Consider the following 22,894-nt stretch of genomic DNA (forward strand, 5'->3'; position numbering starts at 1 on the left):
TCTGTTTTGAGATTCTTTATTTCAGACAAAACCATGCTGCTATATACAAAAAAAAAGTGACTTTCGAAGCAACTGCAATACACAAAAGGCAGAAATGCTGTCTAAAAGTTACACCATGCTGTCAACAACTCAGTGCACAAATTATCTTATATCTCTTTCTTTCAGGCCAACTTTACAAGGTGCCTCTTTGCTTCTGAACTTCTGAACTATCTGCTTCCAACTCTGCTACTCATAGTCAGGGGAACGTAATAAATCCTGCCTCTTCAACACACCCGACATACAAGGGAAAAAAAAAGTGAATTAAGCCAGAATACAGATGGCTCTCCACTTACAACAGTTCATTTAATGACGGTTCAAAGGTACAACGGCACTGGAAAAAAGTGACTTATGGCCTTTTTTCACACTGACGACCGTTGCAGCGTTCCCATGGGCACGTGATCAAAATTCAGCCACTTGGCAACTGGTTAATACTTATGATGGTTCCAGTACCTCAAGCTCATGTGATCACCTGTTGTGACCTTATGACAAGCAAAGTCAATGGGGAAGCCAGATTCACTTAACAGCTATGTTACTAGCTTAACAACTGTGGCAAGAAAGGTCGTCATAAGTCAAAGACTATCATCATAAGTCAAGGACTATCATCATAAGTCAAGGACTTATAAGTCGTCATAAGTCAAGGACTATCTGTACGAACTGTCTTTATCAATTTGACCTAAATGAACTGCCAAAATAAGAGATCTAGAGGATTGACCCAAATCCTAGATACAATACATTTCTCTCCCAACTTCTGAATTCCAATATTCTTTAATCTATAACAATAGAGATTTAATCTGGATATATATATATATATATATTCACTCAATATACATTCAATATACATCGGTTAAAAGCCAGAAATTGTAACAGCCAAGCCACATTGTCTCTTAAATGACTCGGGGATCTATGCCAAATCAAGCCATTTTTACAATTGAGAACTTACAGGCAGGATGAAAGAAACCATAATAACAAAGGCAAGCACTTAGAAGGGGGGAAAAAAAACAATTTGTAAAACAAATAACAGTCATGTTTTTAGCTTCTCGAGGTTTTGGAGGCTGCTCCTATGCTAAAGGTGTTTATATTATATTCCTCTTCCAGCTGGGCTCCTTAGCCACAGGACAGTTAACCCTTGACATTAAGGATTTGCGCGGAGAGGCCGTGATGCCAGTTGCGCAGTTTGGCAAAACGTGGGCCGTTACGCTCTGTTTCAAACCTCTCCCTGTGGCATGGAAAAAGAAAGGGGTGGGAGCAAGGAAAGAGAGAAAGAGAAAGAGAGAGAGAGAGAGAGAAGGGATTGGGTTTAAGTTGCCTCCAAATGCTGTGTTTTAAAAAAAAATGAAAAAGGACAAAGCAAAATCTTTTTTGGGAGGGCAAAAATCAGAATTGCTCTAAAATTTGGAAGCACCAAATTCCCCTTCCTCAGCCAGATTCAGTTGGTTTTGACAGGGCTGCTTTTGCTAGAAATCCATCCTTCGGCCAGCAAATATCCATTTGCTCCAGCAAACAAAAGTTTCACAGCGCACACAAACAAAATGCGAAGGCTTTCTGCGTCAAGGTTAGCTTCTCGTTGTACGTCAAGCATTTATTTGAGTAGCAGTAGAGAGGTTCTTTTTCTGTTATCAGGGAATAATGGATACTCCCTGGAAGTGATGTCACAGATTTGGGCATAAATAACGCCCATCTGTTTGGGATTTTAAATGATAAAATGCAAGTGGCTTAAATAACTATATGACACCTGCAAGTCATTCAAATTCATTGAATTTGGGTCAATACAGGTCTCTTCTTAAAAAAAGCCTTTTGAGTGGGCAAAAAATAATAACAACAAAGGACAAAAGATTTGTTGAAAAGATTGATACAGTTTGGTGGGTTTGTTAGGCTAGTAACCCCCCCCCCTTTTTTTTTTTTAAGCACACGACTTCAGAAATTTAAAATTTGTTTACATGCAGTACCGGAGAATGAATCAAATGGGATGAAAGAAAATATTAACATTCTCCTCCGCAGGTTTTTCTCCTGCACAATTCCCACCTCAAACTTTTTTTGTGTGTGAAATTCATCTGGAGATGGGTTTGCTTTCCCCTGAAAATGTCTATGGGAAATCTTGACTCAATCCACAGTAAATGTGCTTGGTGCAGAGAAGAAAGACGCTGGACTATTGAGAAAGGATTAAATTACTCCTGTTTTTCTCAAAAAAACCTCAGATCAAATCAGACCTCTCCGCTGGAATTTTCAGCACAGTACATACCCATGCTTGTAAAAACAAGAGGGTGACCTTTCTAAATTACTGTAGCAACCCAAGGAATCCAGGACGATGGTCTGATGTCTACGCTGGGTGCTCTAGTCTGTATTAGTTGTGTGGATGAAATTAGAAGCAGAAGCGTCTCGCAGCTCCAGGGATGGAGACAGAGAGTCGAATTCCCACCCTCTCCAGAAAATCATTTTCATCAGAAGCCCAGCAGGCGAAGCCATAGAAGAATCTTCTTCCTGCTGTCTGCAGTTTCAGCTCTCCCTGGAACCCCTTTTAGGTGGCAAATTGCATTTTTAAAAAGTGTGCCTTAATTTCAATCACATCATCATTAAGGTCTCATTAATTTGGGCCTCACCCTGTTTTTTTCCAGAAGTTTTGTTAGCATAATGACTTCAAGAACATCTCTACTGCTTCTCAGACTTGACGAGTTGAGAGAAAGGTAAATTAGATTACAGACAGAAGCTTTTCCAGGGCATGCTTCTTTTTGCATTACAGGTATACTTGCCTTTGATTTAATATGGCTTCCTTCCTTCCTTCCTTCCTTCCTTCCTTCCTTCCTTCCTTCCTTCCTTCCTTCCTTCCTTCCTTCCTTCCTTCCTTCCTTCCTTCCATCCATCCATCCATCCTTCCTCAATCCAGCTTGCTATCATGTAGCTAGTAACCAGGAGCTATGTCAATGGTAGAGCTAGAGATACTACTGCATTTGTTAGCAAGTGAGATCCAATTATCTTACGAATTACAGCTCGTTCACTCATTCTTTCTTTCATTTTCTCATTCATGGATACCAAGAGGCTCTTAGTTACCATGAAAAGGAGAGAAGCACATACAACACACAGTTAAAGCACATAAAGGACTCCTTTGATGGTACAAAAGGCACAGCGCCTGGTCTTAGAGCAGATGACGTCCAGGACAGAATTCAACAGATCGAAGGAACAGGACAATTCTTCTTTACTTTTTTGTTTCCTTTTCATAGGTTTGGTGAAAAGGTTGCTAAGGGCCGCCACTATGCTATATTCATTCATCATCTGAATCAATTCACGGGTGTGACTTTGGGTGTAGAACCCAAGATATGTGGTGCTGAATGCCCTAGTGAATAGGGAGGTCCATATAAACCTCTCCATTGATGCTGGTACTTTGAGGTTCTGCTCTTTGATAATGCTAAGATATCTAGCTTCAACTCTGTGGCTGTGTTCACCATCAGTCATCACCCAATTGACTTAGGCACCTAGAACCCAAAATTCCTTTCTTTGTGTGTGGTTTTTAGAGAAACCTCACAGTCTGACCATGATTGTTAAACACTGAGAGTGCCTTCTGAGGTGGGAACAAGACAAAAATAATCATGTAAACCCTAGAACAAAACCATATCACAATACTACTTCCCTCAACACCCTTCTAAGCCACGATTGCTGTGTTCACACATCATGGTAAGCCAAAACAAGCACATCATGCTACAACTTAATGGGATAACAAAATAATAGAGTTGGAAGGGACCTTGGAGGTCTTCTAGTCCAACCCCAAGCAGGAAACCCTATGCTATTTCAGACAAATGGTTGTCCAATCCCTTCTTAAAAAAAACCTCCAGTGTTGGAGTACCCACAACTTCTGGAGGCAAGTTGTTCCATTGATGGATTGTTCCTCATAGTCAGGAAATTTCTCCTTAGTTCTAAGTTGGTTCTCTCTTTGGTTAGTTTCCATCCCTTGCTTTTTGTCCTGCCTTCAGGTGCTTTGGAGACTGGGTATGATTGACTGGGTACACAATTAGATGTTTGATTTGGGTTTAGCCAAGGTGCTTTATAAAATGGTATTATGGCTTAATGGTGGAGATGGCTTGGCCTATTCAATTTTCTAGTTGAACAACTCCAGTGAAAAGATAAAGAACTCCAAGCAAATGCTCTTTTTAAAAAAAACTAAATGAAGAAAACCATAATCAAATCAAAATATATCATTGCTACATGACCAAGATTTCGAGAATCTCACAAGAAACTGACACTCATTAATACCTCAACAGTCCCGTTCCGAAGGAACAATATGAAATGTAAATTTGAAGCACTATGTAGTCTGTAATTTGGGGGGGGGAAGGCATATGGAAACTGCAGTCATAAAAAGACAGCCCCTATGACTTAGTAAAAGTAAGCTGTTGTTTTTTTTTAAATCTAAACATTTTGAAATGTGAAAGAATAAAAAAAACACGGGGGCTCTGCGGGAGCTCCTTCAGCCATTTTGAATTTCCACGGTGAAACCAGAGAAGACAAGAACAATATTGCTGTGCTCGTTTGTGAGCAGAGTCTTCCCTAAATTGGGATGAGGGCAACTTGTGTGGAGGTTTGCACCGTTCGCTGGGATGGTTGTCAAGGGCCATTTGGAAAGGCTGCCCCGAGGAAGCCTTGCCTTTGAAATGTTGCCCGAAGGAGGTGTAATGAACGACACGTCCACATTGTGAAAAACCGCAGAAACAAGTGAGTTTTCTAGACTTGCGTCGTCGTACAGAAGGATGAATTTTGAAAAAAAGCCTTTTGCCAGATTAATTCTGAAGAGAGAGTTCTTTTATCTCACCCTCAGCTTTACAAGCTGATCTCATGCACACTAAATTCTTAAAAAGAAAAAGAAAAAGAAAAGAAAAGAAATACCCTAAGAAGAAAAAGACAAGGGCAAGCCACTTCTAAAACTGTTGCCCAGAAAATTGCAGGGGTCAGTCTAGGGCAGGGGTAGGCCACCTTGGCTCTTTTATGACTCGTGGACTTCAACTCCCAGAATTCCTGAGCCAGCCTGGCTCAACTTGGAAATCTTTCCCTTTCCCCTCAGCGTGGCTGGCTCAGGAATTCTGGGAGTTGAAGTCCACGAGTCATAAAAGAGCCAAGGTTGCCTACCTCTATCCTAAGTCCTCCTGTTCTAAGCGGTGAGCCTCCTAGACCAGGAGTAGGCAACCTTGGTTCTTTTATGACTCGTGGACTTCAACTCCCAGAATTCCTGAGCCAGCATGGCTCAGCTTGGAAACCTCTCCCTTTCCCCTCAGCATGGCTGGTTCAGGAATTCTGGGAGTTGAAGTCCACGAGTCATAAAAGAGCCAAGGTTGCCTACCCCTGGCCTAGGCAGTTAGCAGGAGTCAACCCTAATGCAAAGTCACCACCCACACAAACACACACATACAAATGGAACAAATCAATCTTCTGTGGAGATCCCTAAAGACAGTCCCACCCTGGTTCCCCAAAAGCCTAAGGCTACCTCTGTTCCTTGGGTAACATCCCATTTCTTTGGGTTTTACCAGTGAGGAATTTTTATATCCATTGTTTGCTGTCGGAGTAACCCATCTACTATTGGTAGCCAACTCTACCATCAACAGTAATAGTATTTCTAAGGCAGAGATACGAGAAGAAAATATCTATGGTTGGTTCTGCCAGCTGCTATAATCACCCAGATGTTTCTCATCACCCAGAAGCCTAATTTAAATCACAAAACAGAATTGGCATAATAACAGCTATTACCGGACTCTATCAAATCTCTAAGAGATGGGTACGTTTTCCTGAGATGATTGGGTGCATGTACAGCAGGTGTACATGCAATTAAGACTTCACACAGGACAACTGAGATGCTGAGACCACATTACAATTCATACACAGAAATGTCTTCTGTGTACAAATTTGCTAGCCTATGCGATTTAGATCTCTGTTCCGTAAGAATTCTACTACATGCAGTGAAGACCTTGGTCGGTAGATCTTCTAAGGCCAAAGAGAGAAGGAGAACTTCAACTAGAACAACAACTGTCATCCTTCATGGGAAGCATGTGCAGCCATTTGTAGTTGCAAATATATTTCAACAATTACAGACAACGGGAGCTTGGGCACCGGAATCTCAGGGTTCAAAACTCAACAAAAGCCAACCTGTGTTAGCACAATGAAAACTTTGGCGAAACAAATAAGCCAGGTCACAAACCAAAGGCCCTGTTTATAAGGAGACATTCAGGAAGGCGGAGATATGACAACAAGAGAAGAGGTTTCTCTTCTGCAGACCATCACAACTAAACTAGAACAAAACCAAAGTGAAGCCGGTAGCCAATTCCAACAACACAATTGCATCTGCCTCAAGAGCTTCTAAATATTTGCAAACGGACAAACATTTCACTCTAGTAGCAAAAGCAGTCCTGTGTGCTCACACTGCAGTATTGTGAGAAGATCGACCCAAATAAATTTGTTGGGAATGGATTAAATTTCCCTCTTTGATTTAGTTTCTGCAATGACACTCTTTGGTTGTCTTACGCATAATCTTGGAACGACAATGTTTGTGCACCTCCATTGAAACAAATGCCAATCCCAGCATCATCCCAGTAAATGCTTGTTAAAACTGCAACCCAAGAGTAGGGCAAAGCACATGCAGGCTGGTTTGTTGGTCTTTCTGGCAAAGTTAGCCCATCACAACCCATGGGAGATCCTTCTACCAAAACTTCTCATCAAGTGCTCCTTGGAATTACAATAAGTTCTCATCTGGTCTGCTTTGGACATCTGGTTAAACCAAAAGCGTGTTTGTATTTTAGTGATTTGAGTAGAAGTAGTAGGGTTTTTTTAAGGGTCAAAACTCTAATGGGCATAAAAAAAAATTCAATTAATGCTAGTTCTTGTTATCGGTAAATAGAAGGCCAGAAGGTAGCTAATTGCCTACCTTGATCTTCTCAAGGCATCCTCATCTGGATCTTGCACTGCAGATGAAAAATTGGTAACGTTAGAAGGAGAAGCATCAGGCAAGACGTTTGAATGGAGAATGAAACCTTACTACAGTTTGTGGAGAAGAACTACATCTTACTCTCACGGGAACAGGCTCACTCTATAGAGGAAATCTACTGGAATCTCTCAGCATCGTTCATTTTATCTCAAAAGTATCCATGCCTTCCAGTTTAGATTATGGTCATGTTTCCCAATGGAACTTATCTGAGGAATGGGGGACAAAGTAGGTGTCCTATTCATTCTGTAGCTAAGGCCATTGTATCCCAGTTTTCAAAGAGAAGTTTTAATTTGAATTCTCTCTGCATTTCCTACCTTGCTTTGCCAATCTCAAAAGTCTCCCCCAAATAAGATTTTAGGAAAGTGGATTTATACTGGTATTATTGTCACAGATTACCTGATATTTGATCTGACCAATCCCAAAGCAGGGAGTGTTTAGTAATTGTGAAAAATAAGAATACACTGAACGGCAGAAGGGCTGTTTTGCTTTTCACTCATGAGAGTTGGTGATAAATTCATTCTTTAGCAATAGATGGTTGATTGATCATGCTGTTCATTGCATTCATCTGGAATGCAAAACCATGTTTAACCCAGACAGCCCTACAAAAAGTGGATTATTTGGAGGCTTGGCTGTGAGGTTTCAGACCAGAGTCCAGCCTGGATATTGCATTGGTCTTAAAAACCTCTGCAACTTATTGTAACCACCACTAATATCATGGCTTAGTTTGAAATTTGGAATCTTGTTGTTGCAGTGGAACCTGCTTCAATCTTTATGAATGGCTATTGTTTTGATTGGGAAGACTTTCTTTCCTTGGCTCTCTTCTGATCTAATTTCGGCATAGATTTTTTTTTTCCTGCACAGTATAGACACAAAGGTCAAAATGCTGTTGCCTAGGTCTTCCTAGTTGGGCTGAGAAGCGACCTTCAGCCAGTTCTCCTGAACTCTTCAGAATGTTAAGTCATGATCTTCTGAAATATTACAGATTGGGCCCAACAGGGACTATAAAACCTTCGGTCATTTTTTCAATAGACTTTCAGCATCAGAAGAAGGCAGAGGGACCAGTTATCTACATTTCTGAAAATGAGTGCCATCAAATATGGGTGAAACCAAACTATAGCCTGAAATTTTATGAAGCTCAAAAGAAGGAGACACTCCCATGTCTCTTCCAAGTGTCAGGTGACTTGTTGAGCCAGGAGAATCACACCAAATTTGATAGATCACTTCTTGGTTTGAGGCAATCCCTTTATCTTATAGGACTTTTTTTATGTCTGCACCAGGAATCTACAATGGTTTAGGGCAGGGGTGTCAAACTCGCCACATCACGTGACCGGTCACGACGTATTGCAACTTTTTTTTGTCATTGCTGGCAATGGGGTAGGTGCGGTTTTGCCATGACGCATCCGGCCTGTGGACCGGCAGTTTGACACCCCTGGTTTAGGGGGGACTATTTAAGTGAGAACTCAGAATGTTGTAGAGAGGAGGCAGAATGAGAAACACAAGTTTGTAAATTTCCTTCACATTGCCTTAGCTTAGGAGGCAGGGCTAAATCTTTAATTCAGATGCTCGCTGGATATAGTATATCAACCCTAATCACTGTTTTTGAGTTGAGCAGTCCAGAAGGCTATTGACATAGGACAAAAAATGACCTTGATGAGAATTCATTATGATCAGGTAGACAAGGAATCGATTCCTGAAAAATCAACAGAGTTGTTTTCCCATTTCACATGAGACCAGAACCTCATTTTGAATCTTCTTTTGTTGTGTTTGTTTACAAGGTAATTGTCATGATCTATAGAGTAAATCAAGCCAAGTCAACTTATATCAAATGTTTAATATGGTCGTAGACCAGCGCAGTTCTATAGATAGGTTTTCTGCCCAAATTATGGTGTGTGGTTGTGTACCATCTTGCAGAACACATATTTTGCTGTTCCAATGATCACTACTATAAAATCTAGGCTTGATATTGTGATATTTTGAAGGACTGCACTTGAAATGTTGATTATCTGAATGCCACGAAATAGAATACAAAAATGCTTTAAAACGAAGATAGTAAAACCTTGGGTTTACAGTTCCCCATTTAAATGCAAGCAACACATTTTTAATTAGGATTTCATCCTCAAATAACAACATGAATTATATCCGATGCAGTCTGGACAATTGACTTAATTTATATTGTTTGCCTCAGTCGATGCAAATGATGCAAATTAATGCGAATGATACAATTACATCAATTGTGTCACTCATTGTGACAATGTACTTCAATTATGTAATTATGCAAATGCTGCAATTTACTTCAAGTTGCCTGTGGAAAGGAACCGATGTATCTCAGGAGCATTCTATCTCGATCTCCTAAAAGCTGCCTATTTCTATCCACCTTCCATTGTCATCTCTTGGTGAATGTATGGCGTTTTCATTGCCATAACTACATTCTTACAAAATACTTTCAGCGTTCAACCGCTAACGCAATCAGAACTCTTTGGTAGTTTTGTTGCCCTCACAATAATTGTTTCTAAGTTGTCTTTGGACGTTAAAGATCTCTGCCTCCTTTCTCTGTGGGCCAGGAAGGCCTCAACATTGTCACAGCTGTGACCAAAGTCACCTAGTGTCCGAAGTTGTGTTCTGTACAAATTCTCTAACAGAAGATTCTGCCCTTCTCTCCAACAATTTTCCTTGGAGGAATAGATGGGCAAGAAGGATTTTGATATTTCCACAACACAGTTTATGATGCAAAGTTGGTTGCAGTCTGGGCAAAACTGGGATGTTTGTGAGCTAATTCTAACTTTCTAGGAGGGTTAAGTAATTGGATCAATGCTGTTTTCACAATATTATAATGTTCTATTGATCCAATTAAGAATATTGTGTGAACAGGGCTACTATGTGCAATTTCATCAAGCTTCAGAAGTATTGCAGAGAAAGTAAGATGGCGGTATGGGGTCTTTGGTGGTCTGTGACCTTGGTTGTCTCCTTGCAGATGTTTCATTACCAGACTAGGTAACATCATCAGTGCTAGAAGGGAGTTAACACTGAAGATGTTACCTACTCTGGTAATGAAACGTCTGCAAGGAAAGAACCAAACTCAAAGAGCACCAAGGACTCTACAGTTCAACCCTGAGCTACACATATTGCCTTCTACAAGATGGTGGTAATCCAACAGTTCTTGCTTCCTCTCCACCTGGCACCACTGCTTCTTCTTTACCGTCTTTGCTTCTCTACCTGAAGCTGGCATTTGCTTCTGTGGGGAGGACAAACAAGGTGGTTGATGGTGCCAATGAAAGGCAACCTCGACAAGGCCCTTTCCGATCTGGTAGCGATTCACAGTGAATTACAAACAAAAGCGGCCGTTCCTTAAAAACCGTCATTCAGATTTGCCTTCTTCGTCCTTTTCTTTATGACAATGAACTCCCCCCCCCTTTTTTTTAAAATTTTCCAGTGGAGCTACAATAGCACTGTTGACTGACATCTTTCAGGGACTTCTTGAAAAGTTGTATTGTCTTCATATTCTGTGATAGCTTTCTCATTTCTGTTGCATGGTAGTTCTGAACCGCTAAATAAATACCTGGTTATGAGGCAAGATATAAATACAGCCTGAAAAAGTATAATAAATTGGAGGGACAAAAAGGCTCTCCTAAAATTATTGCCCCTTAAAGTTAAGGATTAAGTAAAAGGATTTTTATTTTATAACAGAGACCTGGAGGCCTAACCTAGAGAAGACTGTCTGTCTGTCTGTCTGTCTATCATCTATCTATCTATCTATCTATCTATCTATCTATCTATCTATCTATCTATCTATCTATCTATCTATCTATCTATCATCTATCTATCTATCATCTATCTATCTATCATCTATCATCTATCACCTATTTATCTCTCTCTCTCTCTCTCTCTCTCTCTCTCTCTCTCTCTCTGTATGTCTTTCTGTTTGTCTGTCCATCTGTTTATCTTTCTTGGTGTGTTTGTGTGTGTCTATAAGCAAGCAAGCACTAACAGCTGATACCCAACTGAGTGAGGAGAAAGGAAGGCTTCCATGAAAGAGGTGAACTGGGCATCCCAGCTGGACTTACTGTACTCAGTTCCTGTCATCTGAGCAAGGACTCGGAAGGACTTTGACTGCAAGTTGGAAGATCGACGGCTCCAATCATCCAGCTCATCTTCAGACTTGTTTTGCGTTTTAAGCACAGCCTGATAGACTGGAGAGGCACTGTCTACATGAGGGTCTTTAACAGGAAGGTTACTGCAATGCAGAAAGTAACATGCACTGTAACATGGCTAATGAGATCGGGCCCGCCCTCCCCCAACATCCTGGCTGACGTTTAGCCTCAGATCCACAATTTCTTCTTCTTAGCCACAGAAATGAAGTACTTATTCATGAAACAAGCAGATACAAGGAAGCCATGATGCAAAGTTGCCTTTCTCTTCACAGGAAGGGTGGAGACTATCGTTATCTAGATTCTAGAACACGTATCACACAAAGAGAAGTGATCTGGATAGGACACCTCTTCACCACATCGGACAAGTACAATTTACCCGTTCATTTACCCATTCTGAAATATTTCAACCATCATAGCAATTCAGAGAATGGCATAGGATTACTCAAAGTTCTAGGAAGCTGCTGATCTGTTCCCACTACTTAGACAATGACTGAGTTAAAAATTGGAACTTTTCCAGGATGTAGAAGCCTTTTTACCAAGAGAATGCTGCCAAGACTTTACAATCTCATCAGCTCCCTCCTCACTGGCACCGCTTGGAGTAGGAAGCGTGATTTGAATACTGCATCTGATGAGTGTTTGAGAGGCCTTGACAATGATTTCTATAATGAAAAGGCTTTCTGTGTTGGGTTAAGACTACTCTTCTCTTCTTGGTTTGTAGTGTCCCTACAAAATGCTTACCCCATCATGGATCCAATTAAGTATGTTGTCTGGATAGGACTTCCATCCTATCCAGGTTTCAGGATTTGCAGACCAGCAGAGATCACAATGTGAAGCCACATCTATGTAGGATACCCTTATGTGAAACTATCACCAGCACATGATCCTAAGAGGTTGAATAGAGTTATATTGAGTGGACTTCCTAGGGCTACATCTTTATGGTTGCTTCATGGACTAGGCATGGAGATTGAGATTCAATGCCACCTTTCATTTCATAATTCCCACTGCCCTTCATGATCTTTGTTCTCCATGGACAATAACACGCTTCTTCTGCCACCTCCCCAATATATAGTAGTCTCCCACTACAACTGAACAATTGATCAGATATGCGCCAAAAGTCAATCCGCTACTTCTGAAATCCATAGCAAAAGCCATAGGGAGGTTGGTCAAGGTCCATGTTGGCTAGAAATTATAGCAGCTTAAATGTAACACTTAGAAATCACAGAGGTGAGAGAACAATTAAACAATTTGAAAAACTATTCTCAATAGTAGTATTTGCACCAAGAAAGTGTCATCAACCCACCCATGACAGTCTCAGGATGACACACTGAATGACTTGAAGGAAAGGATAATTTTCAATTTGCATCATCAAAACAGTGCAATGTTCACAAGAAAAGGATTAGGTGAATGAAAAATGCCATCAAGCAAACCTGATAGAATAAGAACGTTGGTGAATCCTACAGATGTTGGTGAAGCCTCATAAACTGCAGTCAAGTCAGTCAATTGGTTGATGGGAATCGTATCATAGTTCAACAACATCTGGAGAGTCAGAGGTCTTCTCATCACATGCCTGGCTGGAGCTATCACACGTATCTCATCTAGCGTTCTGTTTCTAACAGTGGCCAAGCCAAATGTCTGTTGAAGCTCCCAAGCAGATAATGATGATGACAGAATTCGCCATATCATTTCTCGGCATCACAAAGCCTTGCGAAATATTGGCTCTGAACAATGGTCCTTCTTTGCTCCATGCATTTATCTAATCTGCCTCTAAACATGTCCTCACCTTGGGTTAACAAACATCGAAGTTCTCCTCAAGAGAACTTTGCTTTGTTTATTACTGGCTGTTGTTTTCTTAAGAGAATAATAGCCAACAATAGCTGTCAGATAGTTCCCCATATTAACGATATCACTGACAGTTGATTACTTCAACTAGAGAGTTAATAATATCAGAGGTTACATAGGAGGGGGGAAAGTCCATATACCTGATGCAAATAGTAGAATATATTTTAGAATACTGATTTTATGTGGGCTAGCACCAGAACATAAATTAATACACTGCATTAAATGTTCCAAAGGGGCTTTTTCAAGAGGCAACTGGACTTTCTTGTTTTTCTTTGAAGACGTTTTGCTTCTCATCCAAGAAGCTTCTTCAACTCTGCCTGGATGGTGGGGAATGGAAGGGTTAGTCAGAGCTGAAGAAGCTTCTTGGATGAGAAGCAAAACATCTTCAAAGAAAAACAAGAAAGTCCAGTTGACTCCTGAAAAAGCATCTTTGGGGCAGCCATGACCTGGATGACCGAGAATCTCCACAGAGGGATATTTAATGCAGTGTGTTAAGCTATGTCCTGGTGCTACACACATAAAACCTATTAAGATTGACAGAAAACAACAAAGCCTAAATGGAATTGGAATCAACTGAATCGGTGAACATAAATCTTTCATAGGAGACATGGACACTACAGTTGCCCAAGCAGGCCTGCAAAGGGAAGCTGTGAATTTAGAAGGGAAAAGGAAAAAATGCATTTCTTGTGCAGCACAATATGAAAGGAGAAGATGCTAATAAAAAAAAACCAGCCAGCTCAACAAATGAAAACAAGAAAAAGAAAGAAAGCACACAAAAGAAAAGCAAACCGTATCGATGGTTGGAATGGAGGACAAACTATATTTAGTAATATCCGTGAAAATCCACCACTGCTGCAGGCATCCTAAAATATCTCTCTCTCTCTCTCTCTCTCTCTCTCTCTCTCTCTCTCTCTCTCTCTCTCTCTCTCTCTCTCTCTCTCTCTCTCTTACACACACACACACACACACACAGAGACACACACACACACACACACACACAAAGAGAGAGAGATACACACAGAGAGCTACACTTACACAGTCATATCATTGCATTCTGGGCACTTGACAACCAGCTCACATTTACAACTGGTTGCAGCATCCTGTGGTCACGTGACCATGATGTGCATCTTTTTAAGCCAGTTTCCAATGTTTTGTTTTTTGTTTTTTGCCAATTACTGGCAAAAAACCCCAAGCCCATTCCGGAGAATGGATTTGGAGTTACAACCCTGTAATTTATTTAATGACCACTGCAAAAATGGTCGTAAAATTGGGTCCAGACATGTGAGTACCTTGACTTAGGACCGTCACGGTTAACCCTAACCCAAAGTGACAAAAACAGGATGTTACATTGTATTAGACTCTGATGAAATTATAATTTCCTTCGTTTCGGTTAGTGATGGAGTTTGCGTGTTTAATTCCTCTAAAATAAACAAGCACGGAGAGAAGTGGATGATAAAAAAACAATAGGAGGAAAATAGCCTTGCATTCTACAGAGGTGGAGAAATGCGTGTAGTATTTATGCCAGTGGGGATTCAATGAGTCATGTGTTCCAAACTCAGAGAAGAACCAGGAGTGATTGGGGTCCATAATTACATGACGTTGGGAGAAGCAATACGAATTAGTATGAGAAATAAAGTGAAAACGCAAAGGAATGTGTCAGAGAGGAGAAAAAAAGAAGAAAAGAAATGGTTACCGGTGAAAAAGGAGAGTAAGGGAGTAAATGAACACTTCGCAACTGAAATAAGCTGGCTAGACATATTATTATAATAGGTGCAAGAGCCATGTTGACTCTGGAGTCTCCAAAGATTTCTCATGTATGCATAAAATAAAGGCAAGAGAAGTGGTGTATGCAAAAATAGTACTAATTAGTGCCAATGGTGCTTTTCCAAAAGGCAACTTTGGACTTTGTTTTTCCTTGAAGACATTTTGCTTCTCACCCAAGACGTTTCTTCACTTCTTCACTTCTTCATTTCAGCAGAGCGGAAGAAGCTTCTTGGATGAGAAGCAAAATTCTTCAAAGCAAAACAAAGTCCATTGTCCTTTTTAAAAAGCACCTTTGGATCAGCCACGACCTGGACGACTGACAGTCTCCACAGACATTCGTACTAATGAGAACTCTGCTTTCAGAACCAGAATTATACAGTTAAGAACAATAACCCAACCCATTCAAACAATTGTTCATTATTTTTGGGGGGGCAAAAATGCCATTGATGCTACATATTAACCCAGGATTAATTGATATTAGCAATATTAATATAGATATTAACAATATCATGGGCGTGAAGCCATGAATGGGAGAGGCACTGCCATCCCAGTTCGGTTCTTATGATTTGCCTTGGATTTGTGCTCCAGTTCTGAGACACAAATGGTCCCTGATTTAAATAATTTTGCTGTCAAGGACAACAGCAAATCTGCCGATAGCTGTTTGCATGCAAATGCTGTGCGCGAAGAATACATGGTGGGGAATGCAATGCCGGAGTTGATTCCATCACTTAGAATGATGTTCCTTTCCATGTAAGTTAAGAGACAAATTGACTTTGTACTACGGAGGAGAAACCCTGGAGAATAGGCCTCTGAATTCATACACAGCCAATGTGCATTTGCATCTATATAGACAGGCAGATATCTTTCTTTGACTCAAGCATTGTGAAATCTTGAGCAAAACTAATTACAATGTTCTACTCGGAATCAAGTTCTAAATATATACATATCCTTTGTCCCAAATTACAGAGATTGCTACAGGTTTTTTTTCTTCTTCAAAAACCCTCACTTAGAGAAATATTCATGCTTCCGATTGTCCTTGAAATGAAAATGTTCACAGAAGCAACATTAGCATTTGGTACTAAAATCGTTTCCCAAGGGCTGCATAATATCAACATTTGTGCTAAAACAGGACAAAAGGAAACAGTGACTAGGAAGCTTCTCATCCTCAAAGACACCAGAGGCATCTCTTCCTATTCCACATTGGTTGCAAGATGCACACCTTTTTAAAATGGAAAGAAATAATAAAGTTATACCATTGCGCAATCATTGTTTCTGGCTATCCTCCTTTCTCCATGTCAAAAGTGAGAGGGAGGTCACATGAAAGGAAGCTATCAAAGATACACAAAGTAGGTGCAGAGAAGAATGGGTGGGTGGGTGGGTGGGTAGGTGGATGGATGGAACAATGGATGGAAGAATGGATGAATAGATGAAAGGATGGGTGAATGGAAGGATGGATGAATGGATAGATCTAAATATAGATGTATGGATGGGAGGATGGATGGAAGAATGGATGGATAGATGAAATGAGAGTGAATGGAAGGATGGATGAATGAATAGATGTAAGGATGGATGGATGGATGGATGGATGGATCAAAGGATTGGTGAATGGATAGATGGGTGAATGGATGGATGGAAGGATGGATGAATAGAAGGAAGGATGGATAAATGGAAGGATGAATGAATGGATGGAGATATCTAGAAAGGCAATGAAGTGAAATGGTGGAGATTTTCTTCCCATGAGTACTGGATAGCCATCCCAATTAGAGAATAAATTTCAAGATAAGCTATTAAAAAAGCTACCAAAGAAAGCACATGTGCACAGTGTGTCTAAAATGTAAAATAAGCAAATCTGTTCATTTCATTGGAATACCACAAAAACATTCTTTGCTTTCCCATAAAGCTTTAACTGTCAATAACACTAGCTTTTATCTACCTTTAAATTTTAAATGCACATAAGAGTTGGTTTAATGACTGAGTTTGTTAATAGACTGGTAAAATAAATAAACAGATATGATAGGGTAAGACTCCAATCTTTGGCATTTGTAGTCCACAGAAGGATTTTTTTTTAAAGCTTTTAGTATAACAATTGTATCAGAATGCCAGAGGAGATTTTATGGCTGGTTCTTGGCTGTTTCACTCTTACCTTACTTATGGGGACATTTTTATTGTTTTATATTTTAGGTTGTATAGCGGATGTTTATCTTTACATTACCCAGGGGAAATTTTAATTGTTCCCACAATGCCACCGTGTGTCTGCTCAGATTTGGCCGGGGACAAATCCAATAAATGAAAGAATATGTTATCAGAAAAATGGGAGGCAGAAGAAATTTATAACAAGGGAAGACAAAGGAGGCAGAACATTATTTTTATGCCATGGCTCAGTCTCTGTCTTTTTAACTATTTCTCCAACTCTACTGAATACAGAACATAGAATAATAAGGGTTGGAAGAGTCCTTAGATGTCATCTAGTTCAACCACCTGCCCATGGCAGGAGACCTTATACCATTCTGGGGCAAATGGTTTCCCAATCTCTTCTTGAAAACCTCCATTGATGGAGCACCCACAACTTCTGAAGGCAAGCCATTCCACTGGTTAATTGTTCTCACTATCAGAAAAATTCTCCTTAGTTCTAGGTTGCTTCTCTCTTTGATAAGATGGAAACATATCCATCAATTACTTCTTTCCAGCCCTCACGTGCTTTGTAGAACAAGTCAATCTCTTCTTCTCTCTGGCAGCCCTTCAAATATTGCAAGACTGTTCTCGTGTCACCCCTAATCCTTCTCTTTTGCGTACCTTTAGAAAGACTGAGCGATGAGCCCACTGCCCTGCTGGTGTGGCTTTAGGAGAATATTTCAGAACGTCGGTGTTAGAGGAAGGGATGGAACAAGTAGGGCAGTGGTTCTCAACCTGTAGGTTGGGACCCCATTTGGGGTCGATCGACCATTTCATGGGGGTCGCCAAGCAAGGCTGTCCGCCATTTTCTTTGTCCGCCATCTTTTTTGTCCGCCATTTTTTTCCCCTTTTCCGGCGGGTGCCTTACCTCCCTTGGGCTGGGCCAGCTAGTGGTCGGCCTGCTCCGTCTCTGCCGCTTGCCAGCTATGCCTCGACCGGTGCAGGGGGCGGAACCACGCATGCGCGGCGCTCCCAGGCAGGGAAAGTCCTCGACTTACGACCGGTTGGGTAGTCCTCAACTTACAACCGGTTTAGTCCTTGACTTACAACCGGTTTAGTCCTCGACTTACGACCGGTTGGGGTCGCGGCATTAAAAAGGTTGAGAACCACTGAAGTAGGGTATCTTGCAAAACATCTGGAGATGCTTTCAAAGGGTTTCCTGACCCATGACGGTAGCAGCCAACTTGCTCCATCAACTCATCCCTCCTCTGAGATCCAAAGAGTTGCGTGGAATACCAAGAGGGAGGGAAGACTTGTAAACACACACAGCATGCACACATAGAAAGATCTTACCCAGCAAATTCACCACCTTGGGCCTGGGCTTGGCCTGCAATGGCATCCATGATAGCATCTTGAGAATACATGCTGATGGGGGTGTTGTATTGGGCATGAATGATGGTGGCTTTTCCCCCGGGGCCTTTCACCTCGATGGGTTTGTGCGTGGACAGAGCGGAATCCTTCAGGACGTTGGGGTTGAAACGTTCCATGTACTCCGGGCTGGGATGGAGGAAGTGAGGAATCGGGAAGTGCGGGAGACAAAGAAGGAAGGATGAAAAAGATTAAGGATGGGGGGAAAGAAAAGATTTAGGAGCAGAGGGGAATATTTTCACACCCGCACCCACAAATACACACACAGTGCTTTGGGTTTGATCGCAGGCAAGAAGAGTAGCATTCAACAAGCAGCAAAGAGTAAGCACACAACTTTTCTTGGAAATTTGTCTGATGCTTTTCTAACTGAAAGATAAAAAAATAATGAGTGACTGATGCAGCCGGGAAGCACCTTTGTGAATTATCTGCTGTAATTTAATCCAGGTTAGAAGGCGCATCTCTGCTGGCCCAGGAATAACAAAATGATCTAGAATAGAATAGAATAGAATAGAATAGAATAGAATAGAATAGAATAGAATAGAACAGAGTAGAGTAGAGTAGAGTAGAGTAGAGTAGAGTAGAGTAGAGTAGAGTAGAGTAGAGTAGAGTAGAGTAGAATAGAACACAGCTGGAAGGGATCTTGGAGGTCTTCTAGTCTAGCCCCCTGCTCAAGCAGGAAAACCTATACCATCTCAGACAAGTGATTGTCCAGTCTCTTCTTAAAAACCTCCAGTGATGGAATGCCCACGATTTCTGGAGGCAAGCTGTTCCACTGGTTAATTGTCCTCACTATTAAGAAGTTTCTCATTAATTCCAGGTTGCTTCTCTCTTTGATCAGTTTCCAACCGTTGTTTCTCATCCTTCCCTCTGGAGAATAGTTTGATGCCCTCTTCTTTGTGGCAGCCCTTCAGATACTGGAATACTGCTATCATGTCGCTCCTATTTCTTCTTTTCTTAGACTAGCCAAACCCAAGTCCTGTAGCCGTTCTTCGTATGTTTTAGTCTCCAAGCCTTGGATCATCTTAGTTGCTCTTCTCTGAACTTTTTCCTAACTCTCAACATCTTTTTTGTAGTATGGTGAACAAAATTGGTTGCAGCATTCCAGGTGTGGTCTCACTAGGATTTTATAAAGTGGTACTAATACTACTAATCTGGAGAGCCAAATGAGTCAATTTGAAACTTCTTCTATAGCTTTTCTTGGACGTGGTGGATATTTTTGTAGCTTTCTTCAAAGCTATCTCAAGACTCTTGCACAAGTAGTAAATTTAGCATGCAGTCATTAAATGGCCCTTTATATAATGTATCTAGCCTAAGATCCATTAGACGGCAGCAGAGAGAAGCAGAAAACTCTTTATGGCCAACTAGTGACCATTGCAGGGTTTTGCATCTTAATTCTGATATTCCTACTGACGGATTATAGTGGATTGACTTTTCTTCTCACGAAATTTCAAAACTTAGAAGTTTTGTCTCAATAGATTGGCATTTAGTAAGACTCTCTGAGGCCCGCCATTCAGAAATGCTCAAATACAAACGGCAGCAATGTGTATAAATGAAGCCACTGGGTTTTTATGGACTTAGAGCCATAGGATAAGAGAAACAGCACCGATGTTTGTCTTCTTCGGAGCTTCCAAAGGGTGGGAAGTCTTTCAGGACACATCTTTGCTCAGCAGAAGGAGGCCTTTATAAGGGGAGCATCATGACTCCAAAAACAACGCATGCACTTCAGGAGAAACAACACCCAAGGCAAGAACCTCAACATGCACTGAGGTCTAAAGCACCACATGTACAGAAACACCTTGATTGGAGCCAAAGCAGGTCAGCCTCCTCACAACGCAACTCACAAACTGAAGCACCACACTCTGCCACAGACACTGATTTTTACAGCCATTACAAGCCCCCTTTGATTAGTTTGCCCCCCTTTTTTCTGCCCAGACGCATGGGAAGAATTTGAAGTCATTGACTCCCATAGAGGTAGGATGGCAACCGATGACCATCCAGCTTTGGTTTTTGTAGTCTTCTGCTAAAAATTGACCACAGAGCTTTGCTCCCTTTGGGGGGAAAAGAAAACCCGTGACATTTATCTTGAAGTTATAAAAAACTCTGGGTCATACAAAAAAAACCCCAAAGAAATGTTCCCCATGCTTCTCTCCACACCAGCTTTACTCACTACTGTGGTTTCTGGTGTCCTTAGTGAGGCTCTTGGTCATGAAAGATTCGTAAGAGTTGCAGAGGAAATTTTCACGTAGAGATGATTGTTTCATAGATCAGTGGTTCTCAACCTTTTTAATGTCGCGACCCCAACCGGTCGTAAGTCGAGGACTAAACCGGTCATAAGTCGAGGACTAAACCGGTCGTAAGTCGAGGACTAAACCGGCCGTAAGTCGAGGACTACCCAACCGTCGTAAGTCGAGGACTTTCCCTGCCTGGGAGCGCCGCGCATGCGTGGTTCCGCCCCCTGCGCCAGCCGAGGCGTAGCTGGCAAGCAGCAGAGATGGAGCAGGCCGACCACCAGCTGGCCCAGCCCAAGGGAGGTAAGGCACCCGCCGGAAAACAGGGAAAAAAATGGCGGACAAAAAAAATGGTGGACAAAAAAAATGGCGGACAGCCTTGCTTGGCGACCCCCATGAAATGGTCAATCGACCCCAAATGGGGTCCCGACCCACAGGTTGAGAACCACTGTCATAGATCATCCAACCTTGGAGCCAATGGAGATACCCTCACCCAGAATGTTCTTCTGGAAACATGCTTTGCATGAAAAAGGCCCTTCCAGACAAAGGAATACATTTGCAATAAATTCTGCCCAACGTGTCTCCCAAATTTGGTTTATTCTTGGAACAGACTCTGGGGGAATGCCCTTCTGACATGATGCTGGACACCCCAATAAACTGTTAAAGAACATTCCACTTGCAAGCAGATAGAACAGGGAGCACAAGGAACCAGAACATGCTGTCCCAAGAAAATGGACACCGCCAAGCATTTAACACTGACACACTCTTGAATACTAACTTGCTCACGGGATTGGTTATGACCTAGAGGAAAGGGAAAAAAAAAGAAGATCAGACCAGCAGTTTCCCACATGTTTCTTTTAACCAGAAGAGATAAAGAAGTATTAAGCAGGCATCTAAGTCAAAGAAAGAAAGAAAGAAAGAAAGAAAGAAAGAAAGAAAGAAAGAAAGAAAGAAAGAAAGAAAGAAAGAAAGAAAGAAAAAAAGAAAGAAAGAAAGAAAGAAAGAGAGGAAGGAAGGAAGGAAGGAAGGAAGGAAGGAAGGAAGGAAAGAAAGAAAGATAAAGGAAGGAAGAAAAACAGAGAGAGAGAGAGAGAGAGAGAGAGAGAGAGAGAAAGAAAGAAAGAAAGAAAGAAAGAGGAANGAATCCTTCAGGACGTTGGGGTTGAAACGTTCCATGTACTCCGGGCTGGGATGGAGGAAGTGAGGAATCGGGAAGTGCGGGAGACAAAGAAGGAAGGATGAAAAAGATTAAGGATGGGGGGAAAGAAAAGATTTAGGAGCAGAGGGGAATATTTTCACACCCGCACCCACAAATACACACACAGTGCTTTGGGTTTGATTGCAGGCAAGAAGAGTAGCATTCAACAAGCAGCAAAGAGTAAGCACACAACTTTTCTCGGAAATTTGTCTGATGCTTTTCTAACTGAAAGATAAAAAAATAATGAGTGACTGATGCAGCCGGGAAGCACCTTTGTGAATTATCTGCTGTAATTTAATCCAGGTTAAAAGGTGCATCTCTGCTGGCCCAGGAATAACAAAATGATCTAGAATAGAATAGAATAGAATAGAATAGAATAGAATAGAATAGAATAGAATAGAATAGAATAGAATAGAATAGAGTAGAGTAGAGTAGAGTAGAGTAGAGTAGAGTAGAGTAGAGTAGAGTAGAGTAGAGTAGAGCACAGCTGGAAGGGATCTTGGAGGTCTTCTAGTCTAGCCCCCTGCTCAAGCAGGAAAACCTATACCATCTCAGACAAGTGATTGTCCAGTCTCTTCTTAAAAACCTCCAGTGATGGAGCGCCCACGATTTCTGGAGGCAAGCTGTTCCACTGGTTAATTGTCCTCACTATTAAGAAGTTTCTCCTTAATTCCAGGTTGCTTCTCTCTTTGATCAGTTTCCCACCGTTGTTTCTTGTCCTGCTCTCTGGTGCTCTGGAGAATAGTTTGATGCCCTCTTCTTTGTGGCAGCCTCTCAAATACTGGAATACTGCTATCATGTTGCCCCTATTTCTTCTTTTCTTAGACTAGCCAAACCCAAGTCCTGCAGCCGTTCTTCGTATGTTTTAGTCTCCAAGCCTTGGATCATCTTAGTTGCTCTTCTCTGAGCTTTTTCCTAACTCTCAACATCTTTTTTGTAGTATGGTGAACAAAATTGGTTGCAGCATTCCAGGTGTGATCTCACTAGGATTTTATAAAGCGGTACTAATACTACTAATCTGGAGAGCCAAGTGAGTGAATTTGGAACTTCTTCTACAGCTTTTCTTGGACGTGGTAGATATTTTTGTAGCACCTTATTTTCTTCAAAGCTCTCTCAAGACTCTTGTACAAGTAGTAAACTTAGCATGCAGTCATTAAATGGCCCTCTATATAATGTATCTAGC

The 22,894-nt window shown here is 41.3% G+C and overlaps 1 protein-coding gene across 2 annotated transcripts in view; it reads right to left on the reverse strand.

Annotated features, from left to right (window-relative positions):
* Window positions 1-22,894, reverse strand: part of LDB3 (LIM domain binding 3) — an 82,976-nt gene continuing 60,082 nt past the window's right edge. Inside the window, exons 5-9 of one of the 2 annotated variants that reach the window (XM_015824797.1) lie at window positions 21,660-21,699; window positions 18,211-18,374; window positions 11,056-11,225; window positions 6,935-6,971; window positions 1-1,255 (exon numbers count right to left, since the gene is read on the reverse strand). In XM_015824797.1, coding sequence (XP_015680283.1) covers window positions 1,159-1,255; window positions 6,935-6,971; window positions 11,056-11,225; window positions 18,211-18,374; window positions 21,660-21,699 — 508 coding nt within the window. In that variant the 3' untranslated portion in view covers window positions 1-1,158. Of the gene's footprint in view, window positions 1,256-6,934; window positions 6,972-11,055; window positions 11,226-18,210; window positions 18,415-21,659; window positions 21,700-22,894 lie in introns of both variants that reach the window. The other variant, XM_015824810.1, reaches the window with a different exon arrangement.

The sequence above is a fragment of the Protobothrops mucrosquamatus genome, unplaced genomic scaffold, assembly GCF_001527695.2.
Source record: "Protobothrops mucrosquamatus isolate PMUCROS unplaced genomic scaffold, P.Mucros_1.0 scaffold_195, whole genome shotgun sequence".
NCBI lineage: Eukaryota > Metazoa > Chordata > Lepidosauria > Squamata > Viperidae > Protobothrops > Protobothrops mucrosquamatus.